This window comes from Saprolegnia parasitica (genome assembly GCF_000151545.1).
Source record: "Saprolegnia parasitica CBS 223.65 unplaced genomic scaffold supercont2.9, whole genome shotgun sequence".
Taxonomy (NCBI): Eukaryota; Oomycota; class Saprolegniomycetes; order Saprolegniales; family Saprolegniaceae; genus Saprolegnia; species Saprolegnia parasitica.
Genome location: NW_012156403.1, coordinates 363,445 through 390,286, shown reverse-complemented (window position 1 = coordinate 390,286; position 26,842 = coordinate 363,445). Strand labels below are relative to the sequence as shown.

Below are 26,842 nucleotides of genomic sequence, written 5' to 3'. Positions count from 1 at the left end.
GGGCGCGCGATGTGGGCGCCGACGACGGGCGGGACGCCATCGTCGGCCGGCTCAGCGAGCTCGAGTGCGATGATGTCGAGCGTGCGCTGCTGCTCGTGGGCGCCATAGACCGCACGATCTTGGCCTGTGCGCGCTGGGCGTCGTGAAGCGTGTGATGATCGAGGTCGGCTTGGGCGCCGCCTTCCCGCGCTTCGTCTTGGTCACGGGCTGGTCGAGGTAGATACTCGTCCGTGCATCGCGCTTGGCCTTCTCTTTTGCATACGAGTTGGCGAGGCGGCTTCGTGCCATCTCTTTCTGGTCCGCGTCCAATGCTTTGGTCGAGTCGGCAATCTCCTACGTCATCGATATGAGCCTCAAATTGGTATCGATCGCCTTCACGTACGTTCGCCGCGCGTGGCTTGGCCGGCGCCGATGGCTTGACATCCAAGGCCTCTTTCCAGCGGTTGGTCAAATGCCCGCGTAGGAGCTCACGCACACGTCGGTATGCTTGCGCAGCTTGTTGACGGCGACGCCGAGCTTGGTCTTGGCCAGCGACTCGTGGTCCGGGCGGTACGACTGCAGCTTGGAGAGCATGCCTTGGAGCTCCTTGGCGGTCGATACGTTGCTGCGCCAGTCTTCTTGCTGGAGCGTCGCATGGAGCTTCTTGGAGAGGCTGCTGACCTCGTCGAAGGACCACGCGCTGCTCATCGTCGACCCCCTTCCCAACCAAAAATACCAAAACTCACCGTCCCGTGATTATCCGGACGCATCCGGACACCGCCGGCTGTGTGGTCGAAGCACGCCACGCGACTACGCGGCGCTCTCCCGCGGCCGCTGCCCATCCAAGTAGCCGCAAGTATCAAGTGCCAACTATCAATCCATCGACCGGACGCGGCCGCCCCATCGCTCTCGCGCGACCGGCCAGCGCTCGGTGGACTTGACAGATCGATGTTGGATGCGTGCAAGTCGGTGGCGATGCATGCCGCATGATGACGCATGGATGGCCGTGCCGAGAAACATGACATGAGGAGGCATGAGGGACGGGAACCAGCGCGCGCATGGGCGTGTCTTTGGTCGGCGCCCTGGCCCACATTGTTGACTTGGCTTTAGTATGTGACAGGCTGGTCCGTTGACGAAGATTGGAGCCATTTTTGTACTCACCGTCGACGACGCAGCAGCAGCATGGGGTTCTGCGGCGAGTGTGGCGCGCGCGACGAAGGCGGCAAGTTCTGCCCCGAGTGCGGCGCACCGTGTGGCACAGACAGCGGTCTCTTTGGCGCCGCGTCCGTGCCGGTCGCTGGTATCAGCAGCCAGCGTGTCGAGGCCGAGCGGAAAGCTGTCGCCGCCCGTGAGATGGCGGAAGCTGCCAAGCAGGATGCGGCCAAGCCGCCAAGCTCTTTGAGGAGACGGAGCGCTTTCGCCTCGAAGAGGCGCACCGTGCCGAGGAAGAGCGTCGGCTGTCCCAGGAAGCGGCCCACCGCATGGAGATCGAAACCCGGCAGCGTGAGGCCCACGCCAAGCGCGCCGAAGCCGAGCGCCACGCCGAGGAAGCCCGCCAACGTGCCTTCAAGGTATTGTATTTTGCCGTCCATACGACACATGGGGCCATGCAACCCGTAGATGCGCGAGGACGCCGCAGCCGCCACGCGCCTCTTGGAAGAACAGAACCGCCGTCGCGAAGAAGAGAACCTGCGGCTGCTCGAAGCCCAGCGTCAGATGGAGATGGACCGCATGCGTGCCACGCACATCGCCGAAGCCGAGCGGGCGCGTGCGACGCGCGAGGCCGCGGAGGCCAAGGCGATGCACGCCAAGGCTGCCGCCGAAGCACTGCGGCAAAAGGCCATGGCCGCGGCCGAAGCCCTCAAGGAGCAGGAGCGATTGCGCCAGCAGCGTCTCCTTGAGCGCGAAGAGTCGCGCCGGTTGCGCGAAGAAGAAAAGCGCCGCGAAGAAAACATGCGCGCGGCCATGGAGGCGCGCTTGCAGCGTGAAGAGGCCGAACGCAAGGCCGACGAGGCCCGGCTCCGCGCCGAGCAGATGCGCGCCCAGGCGCTTGAAGCCGAGACGGCGCGCCTTCAGAAGCAGACGTCCATGCTCCAAGCGAGCATGTCCAACTTGCACGTGAGTACACCCGAGGCGTCGTGTGAGAAGTGCCACGCGCCCTGCAAACCAGCGCAGAAGTTTTGCCCCAAGTGCGGCTTCAAGCGTGTCGACTCGGCCAAAGTGTCGCCGCCGCCGCTCGCAACGGCTTTGAGCCTTGGTGCTAGCGCCACGTCGCTGGTCGGCGGGACCTGTGCGGCATGCAGCTTCTCGCTCAAGCCCGGTGCCAAGTTCTGCCCCAAGTGCGGCACCAAGACGGCCGCCACAACCGCGGCCCCGACGCCGATCCCGGCGCCTGTCGCACTTCCAATGGCACCGACGGCGTGCACCGGCTGCTATGCGCCGCTCGGTCCCGCGTCCAAGTTTTGCAACAAGTGCGGGACGCCGGTCTCTGCGATGGCGTCGGCGCCGGTGCCGATGGCCATGTCGGCGGCACCGAGCGCGTGCCCGAGCTGCGGCTTCCAGTGCAAGCCAAACGCCAAGTTTTGCCCCAGCTGCGGCTCCAAGTTTGGTGCGACGTTGACGCTGGCGCAGCTCGAACAGCGCCAGCGCGAAGACGACGAAGTGCGCCAGAACCTGGCCCAGGCCCAAGCCCGCGCGGACGCGGCGCGCCAAACGCAGATGCACCAGCGCAACTACGCGTCGTCGTTGGCGGCTCAAGCGCAGGCGCAGCAAGCGGCGCGCTACTCGTCGCACGTGCGTCGCACTGAATCCTGTCGTGGCCTCGTCTCACTTTCTCTGTCTGCATAGGGGTAGCCACGTTATGTTGTTTTAATCCCGTGGTGTCGGCGCACGCGCCTGCAATCGCAGCATTTAAACCACGCTAAGACCACGAGCTTATGCAGTCGCTTGGTTGTCGTCGGCGGCGGCGGGTGTGTAGTAGACAACGTGTCCGTTCTCGTCATGGTACCAGTCGTACGCCGATTGGGACGTCGTCGGCGCTTCCCACGACGTCTCGCCGGTCACCGAGTGGACGTAGTAGTAGGCGCTGTACGTCTCGTCCCAGCACTCGACCCAGTCGCCGGTCGCCGGATCGACGCCGCCCTTGTCGTCCGTCTTGACCTTCTCCACAGGCGCGCTGTCGTTGTTGCTGTTCATCTCATTCGGGCAGTCCCAGCGCGTCTCGGCCGTCTCCACGTTGTAGTAGTACGTGTACCCGCTGCTTGCATCCACGCAGGCGGTCCATGCGTCGCGTGCAAGCGGTGCCGCTGCCAAGCGCAGTGCAGTGATTATCCGCCTCGCTATAATGCACCGACCAAAGCACTGCAGCGTGACGGCCGCCGTCTCACGCCGCACGGCGCAGACCTTGGCGTGCCGAATCGCTGCGTCACGCCGGGCGTTGTGACGTCGGACGAGGCCCTGCAGCCGCGTCGCCATGCGGCATAAAAGTGCGTACCGACGTCGGTACGTGCGCTGGAGCATGCGTGCGCAGCGGGCTTCGACAAACTGGCACACACGCTCCCAGTGGCGCCGGGCGTCGCGGGCTTTGGCGAGCCGCGCAGCGACGGCGCGGCGAAAGTCCCGGCGCTGGCGGTACAAGGCTTGGATACGCGTGACGTTGCGCACCTTTCTTCGATGCTTGACTTGCTCGATCGCCAATTGAACTTGGCGCTCGTACTCGAGCTGCAAGGCGAGAAGCGCGCCTTTGGCCAAGTAGACGCGCGCCATGCACTGGATCCGCCGCGCGGCCAGGAAGCGGCGCCGCTATCGCATCCACTGAGACCCATCGGAGCATAATTGACGGAGCATACGTGGCAACTCTGGCGTCGGGCGAGGTGCTGGCGAAAAGCACACTGAATCGCCAATGCCGCGGTCGCTTGGTGTTCCTAGAAGACGAAGCAGAAAGTGAGAGTGGATAGAAAAGAATGGTGCTGCACCGCTTGGCGCTGGGCCATTTCGGCGTTGACGCGGCGACGCGCCAAGGCCCCGCGCATGTGGGCTTGCACGGTGACGACGGCGCAATCAAAGCGGCGCTGCTCGGCGATTTGCTGGCGTCGGCAGGCGGCGTGGCGGCGCCCGTGCAGGCCCCGGTAGACGCGCTGGATCGTGCTCGCAGCGGCTGCGCACAAGGCGTCGTGGGCGACCTTTTCTGCATGCAGCAGCCGCGCGAGGTGGCGCGAGTAGCGTGCGCGCCACCACCCTTGCAGCGTGGTAGCAGCCGCGCAGCGCTTGGCGTCGCGGCGTCCTTGAAGCGTCGCTCGCTGCAGAAAGCACCGTACCCTAGCCCTACTATGAACCCAACCCTGGATCCACCGGCGACTATACCGTGCTTGGAGCGCCGTGGCCGCGGCCGTGCGCCGCGTATGGTCGGCAAAGCGCCAGCCAGTGTGATTTGCATTGTACGGCAGCGCGTGGATCGTCGCCATGCACGAGTGACACGCCGTGCGTGGGCACTCGAGGCAGATGCGCGCTTCGGCGCGGGTGCTGCACACATCGCAGACTGGCGTGTGGCGCAAGAGGCGCAGCGCGTAGCCCTTGTACGCGGCTGCAATTTTGGTGGCCATTCTGCGCTGGTGCCGATAGACCTCGATGGGTATGACGTCTCGCACGAGAAGCCCCGTGACGTCGGCGATTGTGGCATAGCAACTCTCGCAGAGCTCGAGGGCGAGTGGAATCGAGTAGAGCGTAGCGAGCACGTTCCGGCACTCGTCGCAGGCGCCGGCGCGAAGCACGTCGAGGCGTTGGCGGAAAGAGCATTTTGGCGCGGTAGATGCGAAATTGACATTGAATTTTGACGGCGGCGCGGGCTTGGCGCCACTCGACCTTGCCCGCCTGGAAACGCCGATAGACGCAGAACGCCCGGAACGTTGCTTGAATGCGTGTCGCAGCGCGCGTGCGGAGGACAAAGGAGACGAGTCGCGCCCACTTGAGACGGCGATACCACCGCCCGATGTTATTGGCGGCGAGTCTCAGCGCCGCGCGGTGCTTGGCAGCGGGTACGAGCACGTGGCGAGCGAGGTACCCGCGTGTGTAGCGCTGCAAGACAATCGCGCGGCGCGTCCGCTTGCACTGCAGACAGCCGCGGCGAATGCGCCGTTGGTTCGACGCACGTAGAAGCCAGCGTTGGAGGTGTGTCGCCGTCTTGTGCTCCAAATGGATTTGCAGTGCCGCCCAGCCAAACTTGCGCGCGACAAAGTTGCGCCAGTAGACCGAGAGCTGGAGCGCGCTGCGCTTGCGCTGCAAAACGGACTTTGCTACAAACTGAAACTTTTTCACGTGGTAGGCGAAGTACGCTGCCTGGATCGCAGCCGCCGCGCGATGCAAGCGGCGAAATTGCGTCCGGTTGTCGCTGTCGATGGCGGCGCGCCGACGCCCAATGACGCCACGCCACAGACGCTGCAGTTGGAGCGCACCGATGGTCTCGCGCTCATGCCGGCGGCGAGCGGCCCAGCGGCACGAGGCCGCCAAACGCCGAAGACTTCGCTGCAAAACGTGGGCGGCGGCAGTCCGCTTCCGGTGCAAGCGCATCGCTTGCGCTCTCCGGCGCCCCGCGTGGCCGCGCCAAACGCGCTGAAGCAGCACGGCCGCTGTCTTGGACCGCCGATAGCGCTGGAATCTACTGTAGTGGACAAAGCCTCGGGCCGCGTGCTGGAGGGTCCGTGATGCGCGGTCATGACGCAGTTGCAGAAGCGCTCGACGCGAGAGGAAGACGCGCGCAACGCCTTGCAACCGCCGAGCCGCGACGAATCGGCGACGCGCGTTGGCCGCTCGTCGCCCACGCCGACCGTGCCACGCTCGCTACACGCGGACTCGACGCCAACGCGCGATGCTGACGCCAACTACCTGAATCTCGAGCGCCGCGGCCATCGCCTCGATCGATCTGCGCGCGGTCACAAAGGCACACCAGAGAGGCAGCGCGTAGCGCAAGTACCCATGCTGCCACCGTCGGAAGAGGCGCCGCGCGTGCGTGCGCTGTGCCCGCGCCACGTAAAACTGCAGACGCTGGGCCAGCGCCTCTTCGAGCTCTCGGAACTGGATCTCTTTGCCCGTGGGGATGGTCTACAGCAATCATCGAGGCACTCGTACGTGCAGCGGGCGTCGCCGTACCTGGAGGATCTGAAAGGCAATGTCGCGGTCGCCGTAGGCGCGCATCGAGCGAGTCATGGCTCTATTGACGTGCTTGCCGTCGAGAAGGTCTTGGTAGTTTTGGCTCTTGGCATTCTCCAGATCCCACGTCGAGCCTACACCCGTTCACATCTTGCAACATCCAAGAAAGGACGCACCGAAGAAGGCGTGGCCCGTGCGCGTGTTGCGGAGTACGTAGATGCCAGCGTGAATCTGGCTGCGTTGCCGCTTCGCGCTGCCTGCGTCCGGAAGCCGACCTCGGAAGCGCGGCGCCTTGGGAAACGAGACGTGGACGCTGTCGTTGGCCACGCGCAGATGATGCTCCTTGACCTGGCGGGGCCTCTACACCCTGGTGTCACGCAGTCTCGCACAACATGTACATACTCTTGGCCGGCGGTCGCTTGGACTTGGTGGCGCCTACGAGCAGGCGTGAGACGTTCGAGTTGGAAGCAGCTCCGTTCTACGAAGGTGCGATGCGTGCAGCTGCAGCGCGTACTCGACTTCGGGGTGCCCAACCTCGGCCATGTTTGCGTCCGGGCGCGGCCGCTTCATGCGACGACTGCGTGCAAGAGGAAATAAACAGTCATCGGTTTCGATTACGGATCCATTATTTTGACGTGGCGCGCTACGAGCGCGGCAATATCTCGCTGCGCATAGTGCTCGGCGACGTCGATCGCTCGTTGCGAGAAGAGTGCCGGGCGGCAGCGGCCGAGACGTTGCACGAGGTCGATATCGCCAGACGCAATCGCCGCATACAAGACGTAGCTGGGCTGCCACAGCATGTCATAGACGGCCGAACGGACGGCCTCAACCTTGCCCGTCGGATCGCAGTGGACAATGGAGCAGTGGGCGTTCTGCTTTATGCGAAGCGGCGCAGCGGCGCCCTCGCTTGGCGCGAGCCAGCCAAACGTCGGGCACCACAGATCGAGCACGCGCCGCTGCACGAGCCGCCACGACGCGAACGCTGCTCGGACGCGCAGGTCGACACCGTCCTGGAACGATGCGAGGAGAGGAAAAAGATACACGTCGCGCAGGACGCTCGGAATGGCTTCCGCGTCGGGGGACGTCATGGGCAATAATTGCAGAATGAAGATCCGCAACGGCGTGTCCCAGCCGAGGCACGGATTGTCCTACGGATTGCCAAACTCCAACCTCGCACGAGCCAATGAGCGTGGCTAGCTCGTAAAACAGACTTGCTGCCACGTCACGACACCGCGCGCTATAGGCGCACCTGCTACCAGCGCGGACCAAGGTCCATGGCTCTCGCGAGGTCCCATTGATGAGGACGCCGCACGTTGATATATGCTCATCGTTGTGGCACGAGCGGCAATCTGGCAGGTCGAACTTTCCAGAATGTGTGTGGAAAGATTGTTCCCTCCCACACTTGATACACAAAACCGTCTGTTTCGATACTGCTCGAGTTAGATAAGATATTGCTCTTTAGTATAAATACAAAGTATGGAAGGACCTGTGCACAAGGCATGGAAAGAATGATGGTGATGGCAGAGTCGGAGATGTTGAAACGAACCACCCGATTGCTGGCCGCGCGCCCGTTTGCGACCGCGGCGCGCACCAAGTACGTGCTTGGCATCGAGACGAGGTATGTCATCGTGACTCAGCAATAAATGGACAACTTGTCTGCAGTTGTGACGACACGGCCGTCGCCATCGTCGACTCGAACGGCGCGATCCTCAGCGAGGTCGTCTCGTCGCAATGGGCGCTGCTGGAAAAGTGGAAAGGCAGGCACACTCGCCGGTATTACTGTAGCTTGCTCATCGACATCTGCAGGTATTGTACCTGCTCTCGCCGCGCGATCGCATGAAGAGAACCTCCCACTCGTGCTACAGGCCGCCATCGAGCAAAGGTGCGTGCGTGCATCAGCAACACCCATGCACTATATATCCTTGGCATCTAGCGGCCTTGATGGCTTTGGCGCCTTGGACGCAGTGGCAGTGACGTCTGGCCCGGGCCTCGCACCGTGCCTCAACGTCGGTCTCTCGGCGGCCAAGGACCTCGTCGCCCGCCACAACTTAGATTTTCTGGCCATCAACCACTTGGAGGTGCGGCTTCTTCGCTGATGTCGCTTATGGAGCCGTGTAGGCGCACGCGCTCGTGCCCCGGCTTCTGAACGTGCGTCTTGCGCAGAACGGATGTTGTGCACCATGGTCGATGCGTAGGACGACGTTCACTTTCCCTTTCTCGTGCTCCTGGTGTCCGGCGGCCACTGCTCGTTGGTTCTCGCCAAAGTACAATTTACATCCTATGGCCTCGGCTCTGAATCGTCGCCAGGACGTGGGCAGCTACGACGTGCTAGGAAGCACGGTCGACGACTCGGTCGGCGAGGCCTTTGACAAGGTCGCGCGTATGCTCGAGCTCACGAGCGAGCGTGCCAAGCTCCATGGCGGCGCACTCGTCGAGGCGGCCGCGCGCCTCGGCAACGACCGTGTCTTTCGCCTCACGGAGCCGATGAAGAAGAAGAAGCGCAAGGTACCTTGTACCTCGAGACATGCATTTCGAGTTGGCGTTCGGCGTAGGACTGCGACTTTCGTTTGCGGGCTTGAAGACCGCCATGATGCGGCTCATTGCCGAGGTAGCAGCAGCGTGAACAGCAACGTCATACACATGTGGTAGCATCAACCGCTGACGCCAACGACCAAGCACGACCTCGCGGCCGCATTTCAAGTAGAACACTCTAGCGAACATCCATGTTGCTTATGTGGCAAATGCTGTAGCGCACGGCGATCGCACACCTTGTGACGCGAACGAAGCTTGCATGCGAGATGACCACCGCGTCGCACCCAACGCTGCAGCACCTGGTACCGCGATTTCTGGCGGCCTCGTGCTTCACGGCTATTAGGTGGTTTGCGGCGGCGTGGCTGCCAACACGACGCTGCGACGCGAGATGGAGACGCTTGCGAGCGCCACCGGTGCGATCACTTGCCTCTACGAGACTCGATGCACACCCAATCCCTGGCGTAGGTCTTCGCGCAGTGTACCCGCCGCCGCGGTACGTTGTGAGGCAAGCACGTTTCAACCGTTGATTTGCTGCCTAGCTACTGCACGGACAACGGTGTCATGATTGCGTGGGCGGGCATGGAGCGCTACGTTCGCGGCGTTCGCGACGACGCAGCCTCGACCAAGTACGCGCCGCGCTGGCCTTTGAACACCCTCCAGCCCGTGCCCGTGCCGCCATGAAGGCCGTTTTGTATCGTAGTAGGTGGAGAACTTGATACTTTTGGACCATGCTTGGTTAGACTTGCTGCAGGAGATGTTGCAGCTTGGATTGGAGCGCCTCGAGCGCCTGCAGCTCCGACTCGAGGGACGTCATGCTACCTTGCGGCGTTGGAGCTCGTGCTGGGTTTGCGGCGGGTGCATGGTTGGCGTGGAACGCGCGCTGAAACTCGTCAAAGTCGATGAAGCCGTCGCCGTTGGCGTCAAATTTGTGCAGCAGCAGCGTCTCGTCAAGGTCCGAGAAGCGAAACCCTAGCTGCTGCATCGCGAGGAAAAAGTCCCGGGCCGAGAGTGCGCCCCGGCGCGCCCGGTCCGCAGCGTAAAAGCGCGCGTGGAGCTCCACGGGCGAGAGGCTCTCAGTCGCCATTTGCCACTTCTTCAGGAACGCTCGGCGGTTGAAGAAGCTCCAGAGCAGCTACGTCACCCATCCGAAGACGCTCTCTTCTCCAAACACATTCGTCGTACCTCGCCATAGTCGATGCCGTCCGAGTCGTTTGCGTCAAAAAACGAGAAGAGCGCGTGCAGTTGATCGGCGCTCAGCTGCACGTGCAGACTCTGGAGCGCGGCGGCAAACTCGGTCAAGTTGAGCGTGCCGCTGCGATCCACGTCGTGCTGGCGGAAGAGCGCAACGAGGTGGCGCCCCGCTTTGGCGGCGATCCGCTGCACTTTTCGCATCGCGGCGTCAAAGACACTCTTGGCGCGGACCTCGTCCGCGCTCGTCACTGCGTGGCGGCGGCCATGGATGTCGTACACAAACGGCTCGGTCTCGTCGTCGTCGTCGTCACGTGCCGTTGCGTACACGTCGGTCGGAAGCGGCCCCGGGCCCAAGTGCGGTCCTGCGTGGTCCATGGACAGATTGACACATTGACACTTTGAAAGATCGGACTACCTTTTTGTCCGTGGCGGCGCTGACCGATTTGAAGCAGCCGCGTCGTGCGCTCGTGCTCGCGCATGTACTGGATGTACTCGCGCCGCGTTTGCTTTTCAATGTACGCGGCCATCTACAACCAAGGATGAGGACGACCTCGTGGAAGCGATATGAACGCGCCTCGTGGTGTTCGATCGCCTTGTGCGTCGCGTCCTTGACGAGCCGCTTGTCGCGCTTGTCCGTCTTGGCCGACGTCCGGAGCCGCGACGCCGACGCCAAGAGCGACTGCTTGCGCGCGGTGGCGACGACCTCTTGGCGCCGACGCAACTCCTTGGCCTTCTCGACGTCGGCTTTCGACTTGCGCAGCTCGAGCGCAAGTCGCCACGCGTCGTCTGCCCAGCGCGACGACGCGACGACGGTACTGCGTTGCGACCGCACCGCGGCAGGTTCGAAGGGTGCCACTTTCTCTCTACAAGGAATATCCTGTTAGCACATGCGCAGGACGAGCAGTCTACGCAAAGGGTGGCGGCGCCTCGTCGTCGTCGTCGCTCGCGTCTTCGGGTGCCGCGCCGCTCTTGGGCGAGAAGGGCGGCAGCGGCTCGTCGTCGTCGCCATCCGCAAACGGACTCACGATCGTGCGGGGCGTCAACGGCAGCGGTTGCTTGCGCGTGACGTGGGCCTTGGAAAGCCCAACTTCGCTGAGCAGAACGAGTGTCGGCGGCTCGCTCATGAGAAGGACCATGCGCGCCAGCAACCATCGAATCAGGTCGTCGCGCGGCGGCGTCTTGTGCTTTGTGATCCAGCGCTGCATCGCGCGGTCGGCGGCCGAATTCGCTTCGTGCGGATGCGCCCGGTACCGTTGAACGGCGGCTGCGATCTCGGCCGTCGAGAGCGATCGCACCACGGCGCTTCCGTCAACGCTGCCTTGGACCGAGAAGACGAGGCGGTACGACGGCGTCGCGACCTCTCGGACCGCCACGTCATGGTCGCTTGTCGCGAGAAGCTCGTGCGTCGGCGCCAGGATCGGCAAAAGCTGCCGGCCGCGCCACACCACGTCGGTCGCCATGGCCTAAATATACACGAGCCCTCCGATCAATGTGGTTTCACTCTCAAGTCGAATCGAGTTAACAACGCGACAACTGTATGTGACAAATGATTAGTTGTCCTCGGCAAAGTCGCTCGCTTCCACGTCGTCGTCGTCGTCGGACGAGTCGTCGGCATGGTCGAGGTCGTACGAAATATCCACCGAGTCGCTGAAATCACTGTCGCGCGAGAGGCGGAGGCGCGTCGTGCCGTTCGGCGTCATCGTGCCCACGAGCGAGTGGGCGCCGACCTTGGCCTCCATCGCCATCGACGTCTACGCAGAAACATATATAACCCTGCCTTGATACATTGAAACAATTGCGGACCCGGCCGTCGTCGCTCGGTCGCTTTGGCGCCACCGTTCGTGTGAGAGGCTTTCGCGTTTGCTTGTGCAGCTGGTTGATGTACGAGTCGACTTCGTTGCGCTTTCCAAACGTAATCGGAGAGAAGAGCGTGTCGTCGTCGTCGTCGCCATTACTACTGCCGTCGTTCGACGCGTACGTGCGCTTGAGCTTCTTGTTGGACTGCGGCGACGACAGCGCGTCGAGGTCCGTCGCCGGCATGTGCTTGCGCGGCGTGAACACGTCGTCGGCTGTCTTTTGCTCCAACTACATCGCACGTGTCAACAAAAAAGAGGTCCAGGTGGTCGTCGTACATCGTGGACAAACTGACGCACTTGGATCTTGCGCTTGATCGTGCCGGCGCGGGAGAGCTTTTCTTGGAGCCGCCCGGTCGCAGCGGGTGCTTTCGCCTTCTTGGCCGACCCCAGCGCTTCAAACTGCTTGCGTTGACACTCGTCGCCCGTCTTGCCCTCGACTGCGCGAGCAATCTACCACGTGGTCGGTCCAAGTGGAAACTAGAGCACGGACCTTGGCCCAGTACTCGGGCGTGCTCGCCGGTAGCATTTGGATGGCTTGCTTGAGCTGTGCGACTTGCACTGGTGTCCATGCATCGCTGTCGGTCTTCTCCACCTTGACTTTGGGTGCTGCTGCTGGCCTGTGCATCTACCATGAGACACAAAAGACACAGCTGGTACTGCAACGCACTTTGTTTTCGGCAGCGGCCGCTTCGCCTTGGCGCGCTACAAGAGAACGCTACGCGGTTGTCCTTTGAAGGGTGACGTACAGGAGCCACGGCCGCGGCGGGTGCGGCGTCTTTGCGTGGACGTGGCGCGCTACAAGAGAACGCTACGCGGTTGTCCTTTGAAGGGTGACGTACAGGAGCCACGGCCGCGGCGGGTGCGGCGTCTTTGCGTGGACGTCCTCGTTTCTATTGGTTGCTTAGTCTCCAGAGCTCGTGGGTGTTGAACCTTGGGGACGACTGCTGTTTGTTTGCGAACCGCCGAGACACGGGCCGCGCGTCGACGTTGAGGACTCGACCTATACACCACAACGTTCACATGCTGGTACATACATACTCGTCGCTACCTCTCGGAGCTTTCGCTTTCCAGGCTCGCGCTGCTTGCTTGCTCATTGTCCTCGTCCAGGTCACTTTTCTCAACGTCTTCGCTGCTGCTGCTGCTCTCTTCGTCCTCGGACGACGCGTCGCTCTCTGGTGGCGCGTCCAGAAAGGCACCGAGGGAGCTAATGACGCGCTTCTTGCCCTCGCCCTTGTCCCTACAAGACATCCTATTTCTTCCACGTGCCATCGGAAGATGCGATAACGTACGAGGCGACGAGAAGACTTGGCACTTTGGCGCGCCACATGCGCGGGATGCCCGCTTTGAAGAACGCGCGAACGGACGGGATCGGCACCGACTTGGTGGCCATGGTGCCGACCAAATGCACTTCGTCGTCGGCCGTCGACAAAAAGTGCCGCGGCGACTGGTACGACTTGTACACGACACTGGTCACGGGCCCGTCCTTGCTGCCGTTGCACCCGCGCACGGTCTACAGGCCGCATGACAACTGGTTCCATGGATGCATTGAGCTACGAGAATGATATTGGTCGCGCTCTTCATGCGGGGCGGCCACACGACGCTCCACTTGTGCAGCTCGACTAGACACTTTTCAAGCCACGGCGATCATGACAAGGGTACCAGTCTTGTCGTCGACCACGAGGTCGCTCTCGTTGAGACCGCGCATTTCCTTGGCAAACTCGTCGCTGATGCGGCGTGACGCGCCGTCGTCGTCGTCCTTGTCCTCGTCATCATCCTCGTCATCGTTCTCGTCACCACTTGAAGCTACACAGCGTTCTTCCAAGTACGCGCCAAGTCAAGACGCATACCGCTTTGGAAGGTAAAGTGCTTGACCAACGGCCAACGGCTCGACACGTCTGTCTTTGATCTGGAAATGCTCGACGACCTCTTCAGCACTCTCCTAGTTCGCGACCCTGATGCCATCACTGCACACGGTACCTCCGCAGTACGCTCCGGGCTCGAGGTGGCCAACATGGGCAAATCGTCGTCGCTCGCCTCCGCGGCAGCGACCCCAGCCCGCGCGTCGGGTCGTTTGAGTCGCTACGACGCTGGTATACGAAATGAAAGGCGTACACAATGCACCTACTTTGCGCGAGCTTGTCGGCGTCGCCTTGGCCACAGAAGGTGTGGCCACTGTAATCGGCGCAGGCTTCTTCGGTGGTGTCGGCAGCGCCTCGACCTCGGACGACGCAGCACTGCCGCCGCCAAACTCGAAAGCGGCGTCTTCGTCGTCACGCTCCACCGGCGGTTGCTCCGGCTCAACAACCGAGCTCATACGGCGCGGCGTCGGTCCTAGACATCTCGATAACGCACCCTTTAACAGAGCAGGGTTGTACCTTTGGTCGTCGACTTAACCGGCGTCGGCTGGCGCGACAGAGGCAATGACGGACCGAGCGCCGTTGCACTCTTGTCGGTCGGTGTCGAAGCAGGCGGCGTGGGTGCACTCGATTTCGTCCCTTTTTTCGGGGTCTTGGGCCGTGGAAGCAGAAGCGTTGGTTCTTGGATCGCCTCGAGAGGTGTCAAGGGATGCGCTATGCGAACCGGTGTTGGTAGACGCGGTGCTATCTTCAGTGTCTTTGGCTTGGGCGTCTTTGGCTTGGGCGTCTTGGGCTTGGCCGGGTCCGCGGCGGCTTGGTCATTGGCGCCTTCGCCTTTGCTGGTGGCGTCTTGGGCTTCATTGGCGTCGCGGCCTTGAGAGTGAGTGGCGCTGGCAACGTTCTCGCTTCGCTCGCTGGCGACACGAGCAGCGTGCGCTTTGCGGACCGCGGTGCGACGTCGCTCGGATTTGGCGACCGATGCGTTCGTTTCCGTGCTGTCACTGGTGTATGGACCTGCGCCGTCGGCGGCGACAAGAATGAGTTGGTCGGTCCTTCGTCTGGCTTTGCCGGCGTCATTGGCACAGGCGTCATTGGCACCGCCGCCATCGCTTCGGCAACCGCATGCGAGGCCGCAGCTACAGTCCTTGGTTGAGCGCCAAGCGATGAGAGATGAGATGTACGTACCTTGTGCCGGGCTTGGCGTTGCATCGCGCGTCTTGGTCTTCTCGGGCGTGGTGAAGAACTCGATCGTTGTCGATGGCATGGACGCTGCAGCTGCGACAGGCTTGACGGTCGACGTCGTGCCATTCTTCTGTAGCTTCTGGCGCTGCAGAAGCGCCAATTGGTCCGAGAGGCCGAGCGGTGTACTGTCCTTTATCAGCGTCTTTGTCTCGACCGAAGTCTGCACCGATGGCCGCATCGCCTTGGTCGGTGTCTCGTACTTTGGATCGACCATCGTGCTTGAGTGCGCCACTGGCTTGGCTTCGCTTGGCGTCAGCTTCATCGCCGACGCGGGCTTGAAGACGAGCTTAATCTTCTTCTGCGTTGGTGGTGTCTTTATCGTGGATGCAAACGGCGACTTGGTCGCACCGGCCTTCTGCGCTGAGCCCTGTAGCTTCTGCAGCAGTACCTTGGGCAGCGGGCTGCGCAGGCACAGCGAGTCGAACGCGCTCCGCGGTGTCGAGCTGCCGGCGCTCGCCTGGGCCTTGGTGGGCGTCGCCGGAGGCAGCTCGCGGTCCGCGCCTATCGAGCTCTTCTTGAGCATGCTCATGGGCATCGGGCTCCGCCAGCGGAGGTCCGCTTGCTTCATGCGGAAGATCGCGCCGGACTGGACGACGTCGCGGTCGTCGTCCATGCTTTTTGTTCCGGCCTACACTTGTCCGGTCACTGTTCGGATAATACATCCTGGGAATACGGATAAATAGCCAATCCCATCGCGTCGATTTATCATCCGGATGTTCCGCGGTGTATCTTGCTGTTTCGAGAATTGAGAGGCACCGTTATAAAAATGCACGTATTTAAATGCAATGGACAGCGTGTAATACAATGCGTCGCGTGTGCTTGTGCCTGCATATCTACGCACGTGCCCCTTCGTTTTGTTTTAAAATCGTCCACCCTTGAATTAAAAAGCACTGTTCGGCAATAAAAATAGGCTGCCAGCCGATCCGGTAAAAAAACGTACCTTGGACCATTTGGCAATTGCAGCAGCCGCAGCATGACGACGGAGCTCGCCGCCGGCGTCGCGACCGACAAGGGCCCGAAGCGAACCCAAGAGGTGAGGCAATTGAGGCGAGGCAGAGCTCATGGCCTCGGTAGGACGCGTACTACATTGGCGGCTACAAGGGCCGGCTCACGCTCAATGGCTTTAGCGGCACGGGGCAGGTCCAAGAACTGGGTTGCTATGGCATTTTTGACGGCCATGGCGGCGAGCGCGCGTCGCGCTACACCGCCGAGTACATCTTCCCCAAGATTCTGAGCCACATGGAAGGCGCCGAGGCGATCGGCCCGTTTGCGGCGAAATGCACGATCGAAGACGCCATCAAGAAGGGGATCCACGAGCTCGGTACACTGTACTTTTGTCCTCCTTGGTGGGTGCTAGAATCTTCGAGGTAGACGCCGACTTTTGCTCGCTCTCGAACCACTGCAAGACCCTCTCGCTCGGACACGGCGCCGTGCGCCAGCGCACGGTGGCCGGCATCGAAGACGGCTCGACGTGCTTGGTCGCGATTGTCCGCAACGGCGTCGTATACGTCGGCAACGTTGGCGACTCGCGCGCCGTCCTCGTCAAGGAATTCCCGAACGGCAAAATCCACGCTCTGCCGCTCTCTCAAGGTACCAAGACACATGCACCCTCATCACACACCGACGGTACTGCGTAGACCACAAGCCAGAGGTGCCTGCCGAGCGCCAGCGCATCGAAGCTGCCGGCGGCGAAGTCACGGGTCTTGTCTACGGCCAGCGGGCGCCCGAGTTTGCACTGAGCATGTGGCCGTTCAACCGCGTCGTCGACGTGCCCCGCGTCAACGGCATCCTCAGCATGTCGCGTGCGATCGGCGATGCATCCCTCAAGCCGATCATTTCGGCCGACGCCGACGTGACCGTTCACGTGCTCACGGCCGCCGACAAGTACTTGATCCTCGCCTGCGACGGGCTCTGGGACGTGGTCTCGAACACCAAGGCAGCCAAGCTCGCGGCCAAGTGTGCGACGGCCGACGCCGCCGCCGCGACGCTCTGCAAGCACGCCATCAGCCACGGGACGGAAGACAATGTGACTGTTATCGTCGTGGACCTCCGCGGCTGCTCGGCCGTACCCGAGAGCCCGGCCAACTCTGTCGTCGTGACCAACTCGCACTCGGTCGCGCTTGATCCGCACGCGGTGGCGCATGGCCCGCCCCGCACGCAGTCCTTGCCGCGCATGAAGTAGTGTGCATGGGATTTCTCTTATTTAACAAAGCTATAAAACACCTCCACGATTTGCATTTACGTCTGCTTCTTGGTCTTGGCGAGGTCCTGCAGCACGGCGTGGACTTTGTCGGGGAAGTGGTCGTCGAGCATCGTGCGGCTCACGTAGATCTTGAGAAACTTGGTCGCATCCGACCACGCGCAGTCGTAATCGGTGCGGTCCGTGCAGCAGATGCCCGTGCCTGGGCGGCAACACATGCAAAAGCCGCGTTTCTGCGAGCGGACTTGGCGCTTGAGATGGACGACACGACCCGGCAGCCACATCTAGACGCGCTGTAAGACCCAAACACAGAGTCAAGAAGAGTACCTCGTGGATGGGTTCGTGGTCCTGGATTTGCTGCAGCATCGACTTGTAGTTGGTGAGCTGCGTCGTGAACGAGGATGTCGCAACGTCATCGGCTGCGTGGAGGAGGTCCCGCGGGTTCTTCCACGAGAGCGCTTGCCGCATGATGGCAGCCTTGCTCACTTTGCTGCGCCCAATGAGCTCGAGGACTTCGTCGCGGAGGTCCTGCATCGAGAGCAAGCTCGCGCGCGCAATGATGTCCTTGCCGAGGACGACCGATGTGATGAACGTCGCCGACGCCTGCGCCAAGCTCGGCGACATGAGGCAGCCCGGCGGGCTGAACGCGAGGCAGCGCACGCGCGGGTACTTTGGCTTGAGAAAGATGGACAGAAGCGCGGCGGTCGCTGCGCCGAGCGAGTGGCCCGTCACGATGAGGCTATAGCTTGCGTACGTGCCCGGGTAGCACTCGTTGACCGCCAACGGCTCGGGCACCGGCGCTGCGTCCGGGTTGAGAAGCATGTCGAGCACTCGCAAGCGCGCGAGTTCGTCCATGATATGTTCGGCGCACTGCAGCATGCCCTACACATCCCAAGAAACGTCAATCCCACAAAAAACAATCAAGATACGATTACTTGGTGGGCGAAGGCGCCGCGACCGGCGCAGTTGTACTTGGCGGCGACGTCGTCCATCGAATGGCCGTAGGCAATCGCGTCGGTGAGGCAGTCTTCCAATGAGAGCGTGCCCCGGATCGCGACGACCACCGACTGCTTCTCGTGGTCGAGCATGACGCAGTAGGCCGGCTTGCACACGGAGTTGGAAAAGTCGGCGTACACAATGTCGGCGGCCGCCGCCGACGTCTCGAGCTGCAGGGCGGCTTGGTGCAAATGGAGCCAGTTGTCGCCGTGGACGTACGAACGATGGCGCTTGACGCACGAAAACAGCAGCTGTGGGCAGCCGCGCCACGGGTGCGACCACACGTAGAGCATCCAGCCGTAGATGCCGATCGCGTACTTGGAGTAATGGGCCAGCTCGATCACCGCCGCGTCCAGCGCCTCGTTGGTTTGGTCGAGCGGCCGGACGGCCTCTTCCATCGACACGAGATCAAAGTCGATGGTCGAGCTCGCGGACGCGAGGAGGTGGCGCGACGCGCGCAGCTCGCGCATCGTCAGATGCTCGGTCGCTGTGTTGGTCTCGTGGTACTGGACGGCACCGAGGAGGATAAAGCCGGCAATGATATCGGAGAAGACCAAGTCGGGGCTGCCGTAGAAGAAGCGAGCAAAGACCGACGCGACCACCGACATGGCGTCCGTGCGCGTGCCGCCGCCGCCAAAGAGGCCGCACGTAAAGCACTGGATGCAGCCGCAGCACTGGTGGCAGCGCTGCTCCCACTTTTCCTGGTGAGGAATGTACAAGTCGCTGTTGGGCAAATTCGGGTCGTCAATGCCTACACCGAACTACGTGCTCGTCCGCCGTCCTTCAAGAGGCGCAAGCGTACCATGGAGCAAGTCGAGCTCTTCGTTGCGCGAGAGGTCGCGGCGCAGGTTGCCGCTCGAGAGCCGGCGGCGGCGGTGCACGGGCGTGCCGCCAATGATGCAGCATGCGAATATCTGCATGCCAAGGACGTTGACGAGCAGCCCGAGCGCAATGACCTAGGAGCGACCTTAGTTCGACGTCGTAGCGAGAAAGGTGGGTGGCGTACGAGCACAAAGTTGCTGTCGGGCCAACAGAGCTCGCCGCGGTAATGGAAGACGAGGCCCACCGTGCCGTAGACAGCCATGACCACCGCCCACACAAAGTGGACCATGATGAGCGGCTTCATCAGCACGCGGCTCTCGTGCCGGATGATTGTGCCCTGCGAGGCAACGTGGAGCTCAAGGATGTTCATGAACATCATAAAGCCGTGGATCGGGATCGCGAGCAGCACAAACCAAAATGGAAAGCCCGAGAGGTTGTGCAGCTGCATGGTCGAGCAGCGCCGGTACGACGAGACGAAGAGCACCGCCGTGAGCACGAACGGGATCTGGAAGATGAGCTGCAGCAGCGCCGGGCAGAAGAAGTCGTCGCTGCCGATGCGGCTGCGCCGGCCAAAGAGCACGAGCGCGGGCATGTCGACCTGTCCCGCCTGCCCCTTGGCTGGATTTAGTCTGACCTCTGCCAAACTCAAAGAACAAAAACTCAAACGCTTCCAAACTCAAAACGCATTGAAATAAAATAAACACACAAAAATGAGCAGCTGGCACAAAGAGATCGCATGACGTGTACGTCCGTCCAGCGCAACGGCGAGCGATGCACGTCGCCCGTCGCGGGCCCTGGCGCCAGCATGTGCGCGCACCACGAACGCCTCGCCCGCCTACTCGCTTTGGCGCCCAAGAAGCCAGCCTCACCACCGCCGTCGGTAGCGACGGTGAAGGCCAGCGAGCCATCCACGACGATGCGCGCCGCACCGCTGCTCGATGCGTCGCTCTCGGTGGCGCTTCCCGGCGAGCTCAAGCTGGCTTCCCATGCTTGCGTCTTTGAAGTGTATCCGAGCTACAGCAAGACCTCGGGTGTCTCGGGGACGCTCGTTCTGACCAACTACCGCCTGCGCTTTGAGCCGACGCAGACTATGTCGAGCACGGCCCACCCGATGCTGATGGTGGCCATGAACGAAGGCATGCCCACGGCCGCTGTTGCCAAGCTGCTATACCCGCAGAGAAATGGCCAGTACGACAACCGCAATGCGGCGCCGACCCAGCTCCTCGTCCAGTTTCGGAACCTGCGGACGTGGTGCCTCCGCGGCAACGTCCAGGACCTCATGCTCACGCTCAACCGGCACTGCTTTGGCATCTCTGCCGCGAGCCTCTTTGCCTTTGCCCGCGGCAACATGGTCTCGAGCGACCTCAACGGTATTTCGTTTTTCCTTCGCGACCTACAGCGGCTATGAGCTATGCCGTGGTTTAGGCCACGCGCTGTACGACATCCGCGATGACTTCGCCGCCATGGGTGTGCAGCTCGGACACGGTCCGTTCCGGCTCACGGAGCTGAACCGCAATTTCACGCTCTGCCCAACGTACCCAGCGTTGTTTGCCGTGCCGTCGCGCATGACGGACGCGCAGGTGGCGTCAGTGGCCGAGTTTCGGTCCAAAGGCCGCATGCCGCTGCTGTGCTGGGCGCACGCGAGTAACACGGCGAGTCTCTGGCGCTGCGCGCAGCCCAAGCGCGGTATCTTCAACGCCCAGAGCAGCGACGACGAGCACATGCTGCTGCTCATCGCGCAGAGCAACCACGTGAACCAGCTCGTTTGGATCGTCGACTGCCGCCCCGAACTCAACGCGCGGGCCAACAACGTACGCACCTTGGATATGTGATCGATCGCGTTGGCGCTGAGACAGAGGGCTGCGTGTAGCTCAAGGGCGGCGGCACGGAAAGTGCAAGCATTCGCCACGCGACCGTGACGTTCATGGACATTGCCAACATCCACGCGATGCGCGAGAGTCTCGAGAACGTGCGCGGGCTCCTTCAGTCGCTCCACCCCGACCTCGACATGACGTGGCACGCGCGCGTCGAGGTCTGTGATTGATACGTTGATAGTTTTCTCATTTTCGGTAGGAGACCAAGTGGCTCTTCCACATTCGCCGCGTGCTCTCGACCGCCGTGCAGACGGCGCAGGCGATTCATTGCACGGCGCAGACGGTCGTCGTGCACTGCAGCGACGGCTGGGACCGCACCGCCCAGGTCCACGCCTTTTACCCACGAGCGAGAGGTTGCATGCGTCTCGAGTAGGTGTGTGCGCTCGCACAGCTCCTCTTGGACCCGCGCTATCGGACGCTCGAGGGCTTTATGCAGCTCATTGAAAAGGTTTGCTTTTTGCTTATAAACGCGACGTGGCGACGTGTCTCGTAGGAGTGGATCAAGGCCGGGCACAAGTTTGAGGACCGTATTAGCGCTGGCAAGGCCGAGAGTACGTCGCCCATGCCATTCAAACGCCTGAGAACCCATGTAGACGACGAGAACTCGCCCGTGTTTCTCCAGTTTCTCGACTGCGTGTGGCAGCTCGGTCGACAGTACCCGACGCACTTTGAGTTCAACCATCGCGCGCTCCGATGCATCTTTGAGGCGACGATCTCCGGGCGCTTTGGCACGTTTCTCGCCAACTGCGAGCGCGAGCGCCACCAGCTCAACGTGGCAGGCCGGACGCCGTCGCTCTGGAGCTACATGATGACGCACCAAAGCGACTTTCTCAACCCATTCTTCCGACCGTATGTGCCCGAACGCCACAAGGGCGCGCTCCTTCCACCCCTCTCGACGCTCTTGCGCCGCGTCGTGCTCTGGGACGACCTCTACGGCGATCCCACGATTCCTCCGATGGGCAACCCGACACCGCCGCTCCATGCGACGCACCACGTCGACATTGCGGCGACCGCCAGCGACGATCTCGCGGCCGCGTACGACGCCGCGCAAGCCCGTATCCGCACCCTCGAAGCGCAACTACGGTCGTCGACGCCGCCGCGGTCCGAGCCCGTCATTTCGTATACTAGTACGTCGCAGCCGGCGATTCCATGCATGGCACCGGCGCCCAAGTCCGAGCCGTTGTTTACTGCACCGTTGGCGCCGACGGGGTCGGCGCCACTGAGCACGCCAGCATCGTCCGCCGCCGCGACGCTCTTCCCCGCGCACGAGCTCTTCCCAGCCCCCGAGCTCTTTCCTGCGCACGAGCTCTTCCCCGCGCAGGAGCTTGTTCCCGCGCAGGAGCTTGTTCCCGCACCCGTGACGGCGACGATGGCGGGTCTCTCGGATGCGTGGAAGTGTCGTCTCTGCACCAAGAGCAACCCGATCGACGCGCTCAAGTGCAGCGTGTGCGGCCGCGCGCCGTGAGCGTCAAGACAAGAGACATAATTCAATTCGACGAATAACTAAAACGAAGGTGCGGCGTTGCGCAGGAAATGCTTGCAAACGACGCGCAGCTGGCGGCGTTCGCGCGGTCCGCCGCATGCAGGATCTCATGCACGCTGTCGAGCGTCACCATGGCTTGGAGCGCCGTCTCGCAGAGCTGCTTGAGGTGGTCGAGCATATACTCGTCGGCGGCCATGAGCAGCTCGATCGCGTCGTCCATCGAGTCGAGCGCGTGCGCCTCGAGGCTGCCGCGGTACAAGTACGAAAGCATGGCCTCAAAGACGTCGAGGCGCATGTCGGGCAAGACAATCTCGGTCGCCGACGCTTCACGAAAGCCGGCCGAGAAGAGCGCGCGGAACCGATCGCTGCCGAGCGAGAGCACAATCTTGTGCCCAAAGACGCGGCTGCCCTCGACAATCTAGCGCCTTTATAAGCAGCCGCCGCAATCAAACGAACAAACAAAAAAATGTACAAAGGCAATGTCGGAAAACTCGGGCGAATTGCAAAACCGGCCGAGCGACGACTGCAAGTTACTCGAAAGCGAGACGCGGGCGCACGGCGCCGGGTCCGTGTCGAGCACGTGCATGTCGTGGAGGTACTCGCTGCCGTAGCTGCCGCTAAAGACAAACATCTTGCGCTGGTAGACCACGCACGTGTGGCCGGCGCGGCGACTCGGTCCGTCGCCAATCACGACCACCTGCGGCCTGCATGCGGAGCATCAATACACCGACAACGATGAGAGATACAAGCGGACTCGGAGGGAGTGTCGTTCGGGTTGGCGTCGTCCAGCGCCGCGCAATCCACGACCGTCGTCTTGTCGAGCTCGACGAGCGTGTCGGTCCATTTCGCGAGCTCTACGAAAGCGTGAGAGGCGTGCAGTCACTTCGATGAAGCGGTACGAGGATCAAAGATGAAGAGGTCGTTGAAGCACTTGGCCGGCGCCGCCGACGGCCCCGACCCGCCAAAGAGAAAGATCTTGTCGCGGACGACCGTAAACGTCATGCCGGCGCGCGGGTGCGGCACGAGGTCACCATGCACACGCACACTGCTCCACGTCCACTCGGGCGACCCCGTCTCGAGCACGTAGAGGTCGTTGAGCCGCTTGCGCCCGTTCCAGCCGCCAAAGATGTAGAGCTTCGTGCCCACGAGCGCCGAGCTGTGGTTGGCGCGCGGCTCGGGCGCGACGCCGCGCACACTCGGCTTGGACCACGTGAGCGTGTCAATGTCCAGAAAGTGCAGATCGTTGAGGTACTCGCGGCCGTTGCCGCCGCGGAAGACGAGGATGCCACGAGCGTGCGCAAGGTAGTCGGCTGTGTGCATGTTGCAAGGTCCTGGCGGCGCGCCTTTCGTGACAGGCTCTTCCCAGCGCATACTGTCGACGTGTAGAATGTGCACGTCGTTGGCGGCGAGCGGACCGGACCCGAGCCAGCCGCCAATGACATAGACGCAGCCGTCGGCGAGCGTCGCTGTGTGGCCGTTGCGCCCGCGGGCACGTACGGTCGCTGCGACTGGCCGCTCTGGCTGCGGCTTCGTGATGATGTGAGTAGGAGGTAGTCGTCGTTGCCACTGTCATTGGTGGTGGATGGCCGCACGTCGCGTGGCATCAAGCGTGGCGGTGAGGCCAAGCTAAAGCTCGACCGGTCGCGCTGCTCGTACGGGTTGCGCTCCCACTCCATCTTGTCGCAGTCGAAGACGTGCAGACTGTTGTGGTTGCGCCGGCCATCGTAGCCGCCAAAGACAAAGATGCGCGAGCCGACCAGCGTTGCTACAAGAAGCAAATTGGAGCGCAAGTCGCATCGTTCGTCGTCGTCGTACCCGTGTGGTTCTTGATCGTAGGCGTCGTGCCGCCAATGCGCGTGTCTTCCCAGCGCATGTACATGGTATTCGCCTACCAGCAGCAGCAGCATGAGCCATGCCCACACCTCTTCTACCTGCCTCTGGCACGTTCGAAAATCCCTTCGCGATCAGATCGTGCCGGAACATGCTGCTTGGCCTTTGGCATCGAAGTTCGAACTTCGTTGCTTCGCTTTTAACCGGACAAATCTCCGCGAGAAAGGCCACGTTCAGCGTCGGCCAAGAACAAGCTACCCTTGGCGAAGAAGCGCCGGCAACTGCGTAGCAGCCGCAGTGCTAGTGATCGATCGTCGACGTCGGCGCGTGGCCGCAGGCAGGCGCGATGGGTGCGGGACGAGATGTGCGTCAACGCTGTCGCGCCAGAGTCCAGCATGGGTGCCGCCGAGCCAGGTCGCTGCCATGTCCCGAGCGAGGACCGATGCAGCATCATGATGCAGCATACATAGATCGAGGGCATCCTGCGTCTCGCTGCGCCGTACGAACGGTGCGCGGGCAGAGCTGCCATGGCAAGTAGCCAGCGGCGTCATGGTCGGACCACGCCATCTGCAGAGGAGCGGACGGCGGTACTCACTGCGGCTACGCTTTGTAGCCAGGATGCGTAGGAGGATGGGCATTCGTGCTAACGCTACTACTCGACATGACAGCGCTGCACCACTGGCCTCGATAAGACCAGCTGCAATGCCCCGTCGGACGTGCCGAAGGGCTGCATGCACTGTAGCGTAGTTTTCTCAACACACACAAGTCGAGCACATTGAAATGTATATGACGTCGCCTGCGTTGGCCGAGTTTGGTGGGGAGAGGTTGCGTTTTGCAAGATTGGCGCTCTTATTTATACCCTTGGGCTGCATGCACTGTACTAGTAGCGTAGTTTTCTCAACACACACAAGTCGAGCACATTGAAATGTATATGTCGTCGCCTTAGCCGACACGTTGGGCACCTACAACCGGCCGCCCGAGTCGGCGATACGGATCGTGTTCATCGGGCTCGTGGCGAGGATGTTCGAGTTGTTGGAGCGCGGGAGCGAGACGGTGTAGTGCATGCTGCTCTCGACGTCGTGGTCGTGCAGCGTCGGCACGCGCGACGAGTGCGTGCCCTCGTCCTTGGCCCACGCGCTCGAGAAATGCCACAGCATGACGAGCTGGCGCACAAACATGACGATGCAGAACGCGCAGACAAGGATGATGACCGCGTACGAGAGGTGGATCTGCGCGTCGACCGTGATGTCGCCCGTCATGCCCGCCGAGAGACCCAAGATGACGAGGAGCAAGACCTCCATCGCGACGGCAAAGCCAAACTGGAGCGCCGACGTGAAGGGCCGGACGACCACCATCGCGAGGAGGTACACCATGCGCACAACGATGAGCGCGAGCAGCTGCGTGAGCGAGTTGGCGGTGATCGCGGCAATCAGAATGCCCGTGACCGAGTTGGCGAGCGCCGTCGCGCAGAGGAAGAGCCGCGCCTGGTACGTGTAGTTGGCGTAGACGACGCCAAAGACGGCGCGCGTTGCCCAGCGAGAGAGACCGGCCTCGGTCGCATCGATGAGCTTGTACGCACCGACGCCGACGCCGACGTAGAGCGCGAGGAGCGTCGCGATCGCGAGCACACTCATCGTGTGTGGGAACCCCGTCGTTGTCGCGTCTTCGAGGATCTCAAACATGCAAATCATGCTGATCGGAAGCGCGGCGAAGTAGACGACGAGCACGACCATGCCAAGGAGGCGGTACGACACCGACCGGAGGCTCGCCGACTTGCGGTGCGAGTCGCTCGAGTTGGTGTTGAACGGGCTGCTGCGCGACGCCGCCCAGCGTCCAAACAGGCCGGTCACCACGACGGCGACGAGGAGCACGGCCACGACGATGATCAAGGCCGTCCACAGCCGCACAAACCAGTCGTGCTCCGAGACGTTGGAGCGCAGCGAGAACTGGATAAAGCCCGTCGCGTCGTACGACGACGAGAGCGAGGTGGCGAGTTCGCGGCGCGTGAGCTGGACGCTAGCGACGGCGCTCGGCGCCTTGGCCGGCGCGGACCCGCGGATGAGAAAGTTGAGCCACGAGAGCGAGTCGAGAAAGTTCATGTAGAACGTCTGAGGCACCTTGGCGTATTTCGCAAGCGAGAGCGCCGAGATCAGCTGCACAAAGCCGATGAAGACGGGCAGCTCCCACGAGTTGGGCGCGAGCGCGGGCGATGCGTCCGGCGGCACGAACGACGGGTTGGTCGCTTGGAACTGGAAGAACGACATGAGCACGATGGTGAGCCCGATGATGGACGAGATGATGTATCGAATCGTCTGTTCGGTCGTCGATTCGGTGCCCGTCGTCACGGCAGCCTTCATAGCCGCTGTCTGCGACCCCGAGAGGTCACCCTTGGCGCGGTTCTTGGTGTCGCTATGCGTGTTGTCGGCGGCTTGGGCCGTGCCCGACCCGCTGCCAGACGACGGCGCCGGCGTCTTGCCAAGGTTCTGGAGTTGGTCTAGCTTGGAGATATCGTCGGGACTCGCCGTCACTACAGCCGTCACGGTCGTCGGCGCCGGTGTGTCGAGCCCCAAGAGACTGTCGACGACGTGCTGCGTCGTCGCCTTTGGCGCGTCTGTTTGCGAAATGAGCGCATCAATGATCGGCGAGTTCGTCACTGGAGCCACCGTCACGACAAGAGGGATCTCGGTCGGAATCGCAGACGAGGTTTGCGGCGACGGCACGACACTAGGTGACGGCGACGCTGACGTTGGCACGGGGGACACACTCGGCGCCGGTGAATCGGAAGACGGCACTGGCGTCGGGCCGCTCGACGACGGAGTCGGACTAGATGACGACGG

At 62.2% G+C, this 26,842-nt stretch overlaps 13 protein-coding genes across 13 annotated transcripts; 4 read left to right on the top strand and 9 right to left on the bottom strand.

The window, feature by feature from the left end:
• Positions 1-51: 51 nt before the first annotated feature.
• SPRG_03607 (hypothetical protein) lies at positions 52-687 on the bottom strand (the record flags this gene model as incomplete). The annotated part of the gene is made up of 3 exons (XM_012342185.1): positions 52-333; positions 383-430; positions 478-687. 3 exons carry the CDS (start codon positions 685-687, stop codon positions 52-54), a joined length of 540 nt encoding a protein of 179 aa, XP_012197575.1.
• Positions 688-1,140: 453 nt separating this feature from the next.
• On the top strand, positions 1,141-2,923 carry SPRG_03606 (hypothetical protein). Its single transcript, XM_012342184.1, has 3 exons — positions 1,141-1,550; positions 1,600-2,772; positions 2,827-2,923. Exons 1-3 carry the CDS (start codon positions 1,461-1,463, stop codon positions 2,830-2,832), a joined length of 1,269 nt encoding a protein of 422 aa, XP_012197574.1. The 5' UTR covers positions 1,141-1,460; the 3' UTR covers positions 2,833-2,923.
• On the bottom strand, positions 2,914-6,693 carry SPRG_03605 (hypothetical protein; the record flags this gene model as incomplete). The annotated part of the gene is made up of 10 exons (XM_012342183.1): positions 2,914-3,780; positions 3,828-3,902; positions 3,954-4,296; positions 4,342-4,673; positions 4,723-5,814; positions 5,860-6,075; positions 6,124-6,257; positions 6,300-6,481; positions 6,522-6,558; positions 6,606-6,693. 10 exons carry the CDS (start codon positions 6,691-6,693, stop codon positions 2,914-2,916), a joined length of 3,366 nt encoding a protein of 1,121 aa, XP_012197573.1.
• A 27-nt stretch (positions 6,694-6,720) lies between these two features.
• On the bottom strand, positions 6,721-7,440 carry SPRG_03604 (hypothetical protein). The gene has a single exon (XM_012342182.1). The coding sequence runs from the start codon at positions 7,209-7,211 to the stop codon at positions 6,738-6,740; it is 474 nt and encodes a 157-aa protein (XP_012197572.1). The 5' UTR covers positions 7,212-7,440; the 3' UTR covers positions 6,721-6,737.
• Positions 7,441-7,655: 215 nt separating this feature from the next.
• SPRG_03603 (hypothetical protein) lies at positions 7,656-9,336 on the top strand (the record flags this gene model as incomplete). Its single annotated transcript, XM_012342181.1, has 13 exons — positions 7,656-7,741; positions 7,786-7,904; positions 7,930-8,005; positions 8,057-8,201; positions 8,242-8,271; positions 8,319-8,387; positions 8,431-8,628; positions 8,660-8,731; positions 8,773-8,823; positions 8,874-8,957; positions 8,999-9,068; positions 9,121-9,148; positions 9,195-9,336. 13 exons carry the CDS (start codon positions 7,656-7,658, stop codon positions 9,334-9,336), a joined length of 1,170 nt encoding a protein of 389 aa, XP_012197571.1.
• A 3-nt stretch (positions 9,337-9,339) lies between these two features.
• On the bottom strand, positions 9,340-11,324 carry SPRG_03602 (hypothetical protein). Its single transcript, XM_012342180.1, has 5 exons — positions 10,756-11,324; positions 10,421-10,709; positions 10,262-10,373; positions 9,838-10,208; positions 9,340-9,787 (listed from the first exon to the last, which is right to left on the bottom strand). The coding sequence occupies exons 1-5, from the start codon at positions 11,304-11,306 to the stop codon at positions 9,392-9,394; spliced, it is 1,719 nt and encodes a 572-aa protein (XP_012197570.1). The 5' UTR covers positions 11,307-11,324; the 3' UTR covers positions 9,340-9,391.
• Positions 11,325-11,359: 35 nt separating this feature from the next.
• On the bottom strand, positions 11,360-11,886 carry SPRG_03601 (hypothetical protein; the record flags this gene model as incomplete). Its single annotated transcript, XM_012342179.1, has 2 exons — positions 11,360-11,597; positions 11,632-11,886. 2 exons carry the CDS (start codon positions 11,884-11,886, stop codon positions 11,397-11,399), a joined length of 456 nt encoding a protein of 151 aa, XP_012197569.1. The 3' UTR covers positions 11,360-11,396.
• A 1,065-nt stretch (positions 11,887-12,951) lies between these two features.
• SPRG_03600 (hypothetical protein) lies at positions 12,952-15,420 on the bottom strand (the record flags this gene model as incomplete). The annotated part of the gene is made up of 9 exons (XM_012342178.1): positions 14,744-15,420; positions 14,573-14,694; positions 14,078-14,519; positions 13,828-14,033; positions 13,680-13,781; positions 13,550-13,641; positions 13,362-13,498; positions 13,257-13,321; positions 12,952-13,212 (listed from the first exon to the last, which is right to left on the bottom strand). The coding sequence occupies exons 1-9, from the start codon at positions 15,411-15,413 to the stop codon at positions 12,952-12,954; spliced, it is 2,097 nt and encodes a 698-aa protein (XP_012197568.1). The 5' UTR covers positions 15,414-15,420.
• Positions 15,421-15,759: 339 nt separating this feature from the next.
• Positions 15,760-17,020, top strand: SPRG_03599 (hypothetical protein). The gene is made up of 4 exons (XM_012342177.1): positions 15,760-15,833; positions 15,875-16,121; positions 16,172-16,390; positions 16,438-17,020. The coding sequence occupies exons 1-4, from the start codon at positions 15,774-15,776 to the stop codon at positions 16,980-16,982; spliced, it is 1,071 nt and encodes a 356-aa protein (XP_012197567.1). The 5' UTR covers positions 15,760-15,773; the 3' UTR covers positions 16,983-17,020.
• SPRG_03598 (hypothetical protein) lies at positions 16,984-19,410 on the bottom strand (the record flags this gene model as incomplete). Its single annotated transcript, XM_012342176.1, has 5 exons — positions 16,984-17,284; positions 17,328-17,882; positions 17,936-18,747; positions 18,799-18,952; positions 19,003-19,410. 5 exons carry the CDS (start codon positions 19,408-19,410, stop codon positions 17,039-17,041), a joined length of 2,175 nt encoding a protein of 724 aa, XP_012197566.1. The 3' UTR covers positions 16,984-17,038.
• A 324-nt stretch (positions 19,411-19,734) lies between these two features.
• SPRG_03597 (hypothetical protein) lies at positions 19,735-22,157 on the top strand (the record flags this gene model as incomplete). Its single annotated transcript, XM_012342175.1, has 6 exons — positions 19,735-20,188; positions 20,244-20,629; positions 20,689-20,850; positions 20,892-21,017; positions 21,066-21,140; positions 21,186-22,157. The coding sequence occupies 6 exons, from the start codon at positions 19,735-19,737 to the stop codon at positions 22,155-22,157; spliced, it is 2,175 nt and encodes a 724-aa protein (XP_012197565.1).
• A 9-nt stretch (positions 22,158-22,166) lies between these two features.
• On the bottom strand, positions 22,167-24,191 carry SPRG_03596 (hypothetical protein). Its single transcript, XM_012342174.1, has 6 exons — positions 24,111-24,191; positions 23,991-24,063; positions 23,075-23,940; positions 22,930-23,029; positions 22,648-22,879; positions 22,167-22,593 (listed from the first exon to the last, which is right to left on the bottom strand). The coding sequence occupies exons 3-6, from the start codon at positions 23,544-23,546 to the stop codon at positions 22,180-22,182; spliced, it is 1,218 nt and encodes a 405-aa protein (XP_012197564.1). The 5' UTR covers positions 23,547-23,940; positions 23,991-24,063; positions 24,111-24,191; the 3' UTR covers positions 22,167-22,179.
• A 776-nt stretch (positions 24,192-24,967) lies between these two features.
• On the bottom strand, positions 24,968-26,362 carry SPRG_19517 (hypothetical protein; the record flags this gene model as incomplete). The annotated part of the gene is made up of 2 exons (XM_012342379.1): positions 24,968-25,817; positions 25,845-26,362. The coding sequence occupies 2 exons, from the start codon at positions 26,360-26,362 to the stop codon at positions 24,968-24,970; spliced, it is 1,368 nt and encodes a 455-aa protein (XP_012197769.1).
• Between the last annotated feature and the right edge of the window lie 480 nt (positions 26,363-26,842).

Coding starts and splice junctions, on each gene's coding strand:
- SPRG_03602 (XM_012342180.1), bottom strand. CDS start 11,306: ATGGCGACCGACGTGGTGTGGCGCGGCCGGCAGCTTTTGCCGATCCTG. Junction 10,710..10,755: donor GAGGCGCCGCCACCCTTTGC/GTAGACTGCTCG, acceptor TATTCCTTGTAG/AGAGAAAGTGGCACCCTTCG. Junction 9,788..9,837: donor ACGGCATCGACTATGGCGAG/GTACGACGAATG, acceptor TGGGTGACGTAG/CTGCTCTGGAGCTTCTTCAA.
- SPRG_03604 (XM_012342182.1), bottom strand. CDS start 7,211: ATGACGTCCCCCGACGCGGAAGCCATTCCGAGCGTCCTGCGCGACGTG.
- SPRG_03606 (XM_012342184.1), top strand. CDS start 1,461: ATGGAGATCGAAACCCGGCAGCGTGAGGCCCACGCCAAGCGCGCCGAA. Junction 1,551..1,599: donor CCCGCCAACGTGCCTTCAAG/GTATTGTATTTT, acceptor TGCAACCCGTAG/ATGCGCGAGGACGCCGCAGC.
- SPRG_03599 (XM_012342177.1), top strand. CDS start 15,774: ATGACGACGGAGCTCGCCGCCGGCGTCGCGACCGACAAGGGCCCGAAG. Junction 15,834..15,874: donor GCCCGAAGCGAACCCAAGAG/GTGAGGCAATTG, acceptor TGGCCTCGGTAG/GACGCGTACTACATTGGCGG. Junction 16,391..16,437: donor CGCTCTGCCGCTCTCTCAAG/GTACCAAGACAC, acceptor GGTACTGCGTAG/ACCACAAGCCAGAGGTGCCT.
- SPRG_03596 (XM_012342174.1), bottom strand. CDS start 23,546: ATGCGCTGGGAAGAGCCTGTCACGAAAGGCGCGCCGCCAGGACCTTGC. Junction 23,030..23,074: donor CCTCTTCATCTTTGATCCTC/GTACCGCTTCAT, acceptor ACGCTTTCGTAG/AGCTCGCGAAATGGACCGAC. Junction 22,880..22,929: donor CCGAACGACACTCCCTCCGA/GTCCGCTTGTAT, acceptor CTCCGCATGCAG/GCCGCAGGTGGTCGTGATTG.